The 6594-nt window shown below is 35.6% G+C and overlaps 1 protein-coding gene across 1 annotated transcript in view; it reads left to right on the forward strand.

The window, feature by feature from the left end:
* med13a (mediator complex subunit 13a) overlaps window positions 1-5306 on the forward strand; it is a gene marked incomplete in the record, with an annotated part of 244898 nt that extends 239592 nt beyond the window's left edge. Inside the window, 3 exon segments of the mRNA XM_014026539.1 lie at window positions 122-286; window positions 905-1005; window positions 4936-5306. Of these exon segments, the coding sequence (XP_013881993.1) occupies window positions 122-286; window positions 905-1005; window positions 4936-5068 (399 nt within the window).
* Between the last annotated feature and the right edge of the window lie 1288 nt (window positions 5307-6594).

Genomic DNA, 6594 nt, shown 5'->3' on the forward strand with positions numbered 1-6594 from the left:
ACACACACACACACACACACACACACACACACACACACACACACACACACACACACACACACAGTTCCAACCTGGGATCTGACACCTGCTAACAAAAGTGAATGTTTCCTCCATGTTTCAGGGGCAGAGCACAGATCGGATGGAGTCTCATGAAGAGGTTCAGAACCTCCTGCAGCAGCCTCTGGCACTTGGCTACTTTGTCTCTACAGCGAAGGTTGGCCCGCTACCTGACTGGTTCTGGTCGGCTTGTCCGCAGGCTCAGAACCAGTGTCCACTCTTCCTCAAGGTACCAGCCTCTGCCCTCTGATGTCTTAATAGGAAAAATTTAAGTGTTGTATTGTTGCAGCAATGCGCAAACAGCAACTGGGCAGTCAGATTAAAAGRGTTAAGTACGTAATATTCAGAAATGAACAATCAAATGTAGAATAAAATGCACTGTCATTATTTAAGGCTAAGCCAAAATGTTGCAGGGTTTTTGTAAAGTTAGACTTTCTTATGCCAATCAGTGATTTCTACCTTTATATACGTATATATAATCTGAACGATCTAGAAATCTGTAAACAAAAATAAAATTAGGGGTTTCTGCAGATTTCATGGAAGTTGTCAAATATAGGCAGTGGGAACACATCATTAAACCACAACAGTTGTTAAGAGAGTTGTAAAAGGGAGCTGTTGGTGAAATGTAAATCATTTTACTTCCTTATGTGAACAAACCTGAGCAATCACATTTAAACTTTAGTACAGATTTTTATATACACTGTATTTACTTGCACATTCCCCTCGGCAAAGCATCTATTATTAGTTAGACGAGATGAAATAAAAGGTTAAAAGCTTCAGTATAGTCTTTGATGCCCTCTCTCTTTTTTTTGATGGCCTCTTTCTCTTTTTTTGCTTCTTTGCTCAGGCCTCTCTGCACCTCCATGCGTCTTCATTGCAATCAGATGAACTACTGCATAGTAAACACTCCCACCCCCTCGACTCCAATCAGACCTCAGATGTACTCAGGTGAACAACTCCTGGAATCAAGTGCACAAATTACTAACACCCTCCTGACTGTTGGCAGTTTGCAACTGAAGTGCTTTTTGTATTCTTTTTAAAGGTTAACAATGTTCACTGATATTTCACACAATATTAGAAGTTTTAGTGCATAAGTATTGTACCACTTTTATTACTGTTTGCCTGTTATTTAATTTTTATCACATTTTTTTAAATTGCTACTACTTTAGTTTGAGAAAACATCAAGCATGCAACTTGATTAGATGCTGAGCTATGACTTTTCCTAGCAGCATATTGACCAGAATAGATTAAATTTGCACCAAAAAAAGAAACAAGCRCCCAAAGCAAGAATATTACTTTGGTAAAATGTGTTAAAAATAACTCAGCCCTCTTTAGATATCGAACTAGTCATGGAAAGTTTAATGTTACACAGGGTTGCCGCAGTGTAGTAAAAGGTAGTAAATTAAAGGAGCTCAAATTAAGGCCAGTGAAAAAGGTAACAAACAGAATTTGAYTTGGTAGTAAAAATATTGTAGAGGTAGWAAAAATTGGTAGTAAAAGGTAGTAAAYTCAACTCTAGGATTCTTGTATAAACCCTGTTACATGACTGAACAGGGATTATATCAGTTTTTACAGTGATGTTTTATGGTTTTATGGTTTATATAGAGTTTATATAGTTTACATTTTTACATGCTGTAGTGCCATTTTTGGAGCAATTTCATTTTACTATTTATCAAAACAACCCATCCCAAATTTTAATAATAAGTAGAATTCTACCAACATTTAAAAAYAGGTATGCAAATGAGATCGCCTGCACTCCTGTAGGAATTTAAAACTTTCCAAAGGTCTTTTCAAACAATCCATTTACTCTCTATATTGGCACTTATCATTTATCATCAGCAGTGGTGGACACAGGTCTGCAAATCCACTAATTGTGGAACTGTCTTCTCATTGAATCTGTAAACAATTTTGGATAGAAAATTTTTTTGCGAAAAAGGGGCAGATATAATAAGAATTTTTCTTCTGCTGCTGCCTTTCATTTAAATTGTGATTTGTATTGTTTTGTTTGTTGTTGAATTTACGTTGTTTTTAAAGAAATGAATGAAATGAATAAACTAAATTTAGTGGATCAGCTTTTTTTTGCTAACCTTGGAAACCATTAACAGATTGATTAGTTTCTACTAATATTAAGTCCACTAAAAAATTCACAATTGTAATTTCTACTTTTATTCCATTATTTCGAATAAAACAGAACTATCCCCTCTTACAAGCAGTGTGTCTGGCACTGTGTGTGCAGCATATAGCATCTTTAGCAGCTAAACTCAAACTGAGTGTCAAAATAAATCGTTTTACAATATTTAAAAAACAAATGCAAAAAAACTGACCATGTATAAATTACGTTAGAGAAAGTATTTGCTATTTTTTATTTAACTAATTTCAAAAGGCATTTATAAAAAATACAAACCTGATCAGTGCTTTTATTCTGAAAGGGGTAAACTAGACATATCACAAGTTAGCTAGAGCTATAAAGCTAGGTTTGTAGTTGACATGTCGCAGCAGGCACGAGGGGACTGAATCTCACATAATTAGAAATAAAAGTAGAAATATATAAATAGACAAATAAAAATTAAAAAATGCACCTAAAATGCACCAATTAAATTAAAAAAGGAGAGAGCAGGAATCATGTGCAGATTTTTTTTGTTCGTCAAGCTTTTGCTGTCCTATTTACAACATTTTTACAAGTTATAAATTGTACTCCCACATGTCCTTTCGGAGAATAATACAACAGCRTAGAGTCGAGCATAAACACCTACACCGCTAGGGAGTACCCAAAGCGCGACTATAACCCAGCCTTAACGCTKGTTTGGATTGGCCAGTTAGTCACAGATGATCCCACCCACCTTCAATTTAACCAAACAAATTTAACAACAGGTTTGCGTCAGTCCACCAGTATTCATCTGGAATGAGATGAAGAAACATGACACAGACTGAGTGACAATCGTTTTAGCGACTAGCGTTAGCTTCCACTATTTTATTTTATTTTATTTTTAATCTGTTTAGCAGTTTAGCATGAGCGGAGCTAAGATTCTTGTTTAGCAAATTAGTGGTTAGTGAACCTAAATTTTGGTTAGCTGTGCCCACCACTGTGCATCACAATGTAGTCAAATGTTTTTTTTTACTTTGTTTTTATTAATTTTTGTAAACACAAAATATCAAACAAACATACATGAGGGCTGGAGTAAATAATAACAAGTCATCTTATTTATCATTGTGATTTACAGACATATTCCTGTTTATCCCAGGGAAGAAAAAGAAGTAACAGAAAAAAAATGAACAGGAAAAGTAAATACTGAGGAAACTGTTAGGTGCAAGTTATAAAACATGGCAATCAGAATGTTTCTGARTTATCAGTTAATGGTTACATCTTTAGGTGCAAAACAAACTCACTTTTCCCAGAGTCTCTCTCCTTTCTCCTTCTGGAGACATATTGAAAAACTCAACATCTCCATATCCTGGATCATGTTAATAATATTTATTAAAAGTTTCAGGGTGGGAGGGTTTTGTTGAAGCCAACATTTAGTAATTGCCTTCTTGCTTGCAGCCATACAGATCTTCAATAAGTGGATATCACTTGTGTTGAGACCCTCAGGAAGCCTTCCAAGGTATAGAACAGCAAAGGAAAGGTCTAAAATTGTGCCCATGATTTCAAAGATTATTTGCTTCACAGCCTTCCAGAAGGTTTTCAGCTTTGAACATGCCCAAAAACACATGATAGTAATCTACAGGTCACATCCCACATTCCCTCCAGCAAACAGTCTGTGAGTCACCTAATCTAGATTTCTGTTTTGGGGTAATAAAAAAATCTAATTAAATTCTTCCAGCAGAAATCTCTCCGTATCAAAGAGCTTGTAGTGGAAAAAATATTCTTCCACATTTGCTGCCAATTTTCCTGTGAAATTATAATGTTTGCTTCTGTCTCCCACCTCTGTCTGGTGTACTCTGTTGAGATCTTCTTCATAGCTGTGAAATTTYTGTAAAGTTTACCAATGATGCATTTTGAATTTTTGGCAGCATATTCATCCATAAATATCTGAATTATCCCTGTATTTGTATCGAAGTCTGTAGTCATGATTTCCCTCCTAAAAAAACTTTGAATCTGCAAATAACGATAGAAATCTTCTCTATTCAACCCATAAGTATGGCACATTTCCTCAAAAGTTAATAACTCCCCCTTTTTATTATCTTACAGAATGAAGTGATTCCCTGTCTTTCCCATATCTTATATTTATGATCCATCAATGCTGGAAGGAAGAGTGGGTGGTGTACTCAACATTMCTATCTGTCTGTGGAGATTAAATTTCTTAACCACCTCTGCTGCTCACTTTCTTAAGGAAAAACTTACACACAGATTATCACATACTTGGGGCAGTCTATCCATACAACCCAAAACAGATTGTATAGGGAAGTCCAACAAGGAAAGTTCAATGTCCTTCCATTTAGCTTCATAAGTGGGGTTGCACCAACATATAAGAGGTCTAACTTGTGCAGACCAGTAATAGAACATTAAACAAGGCAGGTCTAAACCTCCCTGTTCCTCCGGAAGTTGGAGGGTTGAGTATCTTACTCTTGGCCTTTTATTATTCCATATAAATCTTGAAAAATGTTTATCCCTTTCCCTGAATTGTTTTGCTGGAACCTCTACTGGGAGTGCTGCAAAAACATATAGTAGTCTTGGAAGAATATTTATCTTTATTGTTCGTATTCTGCTGCTGAGGTCAAGGGGAAGCAGGTTCCACCTATCCAGATCTTCATAAATTTCCTTATTTATGCTTTTATAATTAATCTTATAAAGTTGAGAAAGATTTATTGTCAGAATGTAGTCAAATGTTTTCATTATCTCATTTACTTGTAACTGAATATTTTTCTGTATTTGAACAGATTCGTACTGGAGCAGTACAATGCTCTTTCCTGGCTCACATGCGACCCCGCCACACAGGACCGACGCTCGTGTCTGCCCATTCACTTTGTGGTGCTGAACCAGATGTACAACTTCATCATGAACATGTTGTAACCAGCAGTCTTGTTGTGATAGAATTTACGAGAAGAGCAAAGTGACTGCCTCAGGCAGGGGGTCTTATCACCTGAGGAGGACGCCAGAGTTGATGCTGTACCAAAAGTGGACCGTTTGGCTGGGTGAAGCATGTCTGGTTCCATCCCCTTGCTGCTGTTACTGGTCCACACAGTCCTGGCCCTGTGATCTAACAAGACATTTACACGAGAACAAGAGAATAAAGAAAAGAGGAGAACCAGAAATTGAGATGCAGTTAATGAACGTGTGAATGATAGATTGTTATGGTATGTAGCATGGCAGTACAGTCACTGGCCAATCTGTACCTGACTCTATCTTTAAAGTTAATGGAAGAAAAGGGACATATTGGGATTGGGGGGAAGGGGTGGGGAATTTAAAAACCTCAAAGGATTTTTGGTTTTAAATCATAAAATTCCTTTTTAATGCTTTGGATGAAATAGTATCCAAATGAAACGCCTGCATCTATCTTATTTATTGTAAGTTTTTAAATGTATAATTTGTCTTATTTCTTACCTTATATATATATATATATATATATATATATATGGAGGTTTATATCACCTACCTGCTTTAAAGCAATTGGTCAAAGATATATGTCTTAATAAAACAGCCAAGGGGAAAAAACATAAAAATGATATAAAGTCCCAGAAGGTCACTTTTAGAGTATTATTTTTTTGTAATGGAGACAGAATATTTGTATTGTCACAATGTACAGAAGAATTTGAGTGGAGAGTTCTGCTCCATGCCTTTGAGCATGAAGGACTTACAGCAAAGCTGTAGCTACAGAGGAATTGTACAGCAATGAACTTCACTGTGTTCAAATAAAGAGGTACATTGTTGTAAATAATATTTTATACTACACATTTAGACACAAAAAAACAAATTGCAATATAAATAAATAAATATATATATATATGAACGCCACGCCAGCACTTGGTGATGTGGCTTCTGTTTTAGGAATAAAGTGTGTCAACTTTATCTTCTTGTGCTTGTTTTTTTTTTTTTTTTTTTTTTTTTTTTTGGTTTGGGGAGAGTGGGGGAGCTAGAATCTGCAGCTGGAAAAGGAGAGGAACCAGATATTAGGATCTCTTGAAAAAATATTTTTTTCTGCACCTCTTATGATCACCAGAATTTGGAAACATCATTTTGTTTTGATACAATTAGCTCAGTAACATTTTACTCCTGCCCATTGGCTACACTACATTTGTTTATAAGTTATATAATGTTGACTTTTTTTTTCTCAGATCCTATTTGGCTGTTGTTAAACATTTATGACCCATCAAATTGTCCTTTGGGCATAGATAAATACATTTATACAGTTATTAAACTTGCAAAGATATTAATTTACTAACTGGAAAAATCGTGGTCGTTTGCAGTGACCATCTGCTTCTATTCAAGAGTAGATCTGCACTTTACCTACAAGTGGGAGTAGCATTAAAATAAAATTTAAGGATAAACGGATGACTTAGCCAATGGTCATGTTGCAGTTTATTTTTCTGAGTTTTGCA

The sequence above is a fragment of the Austrofundulus limnaeus genome, unplaced genomic scaffold (genome assembly GCF_001266775.1).
Source record: "Austrofundulus limnaeus strain Quisiro unplaced genomic scaffold, Austrofundulus_limnaeus-1.0 Scaffold565, whole genome shotgun sequence".
Lineage (NCBI taxonomy): Eukaryota > Metazoa > Chordata > Actinopteri > Cyprinodontiformes > Rivulidae > Austrofundulus > Austrofundulus limnaeus.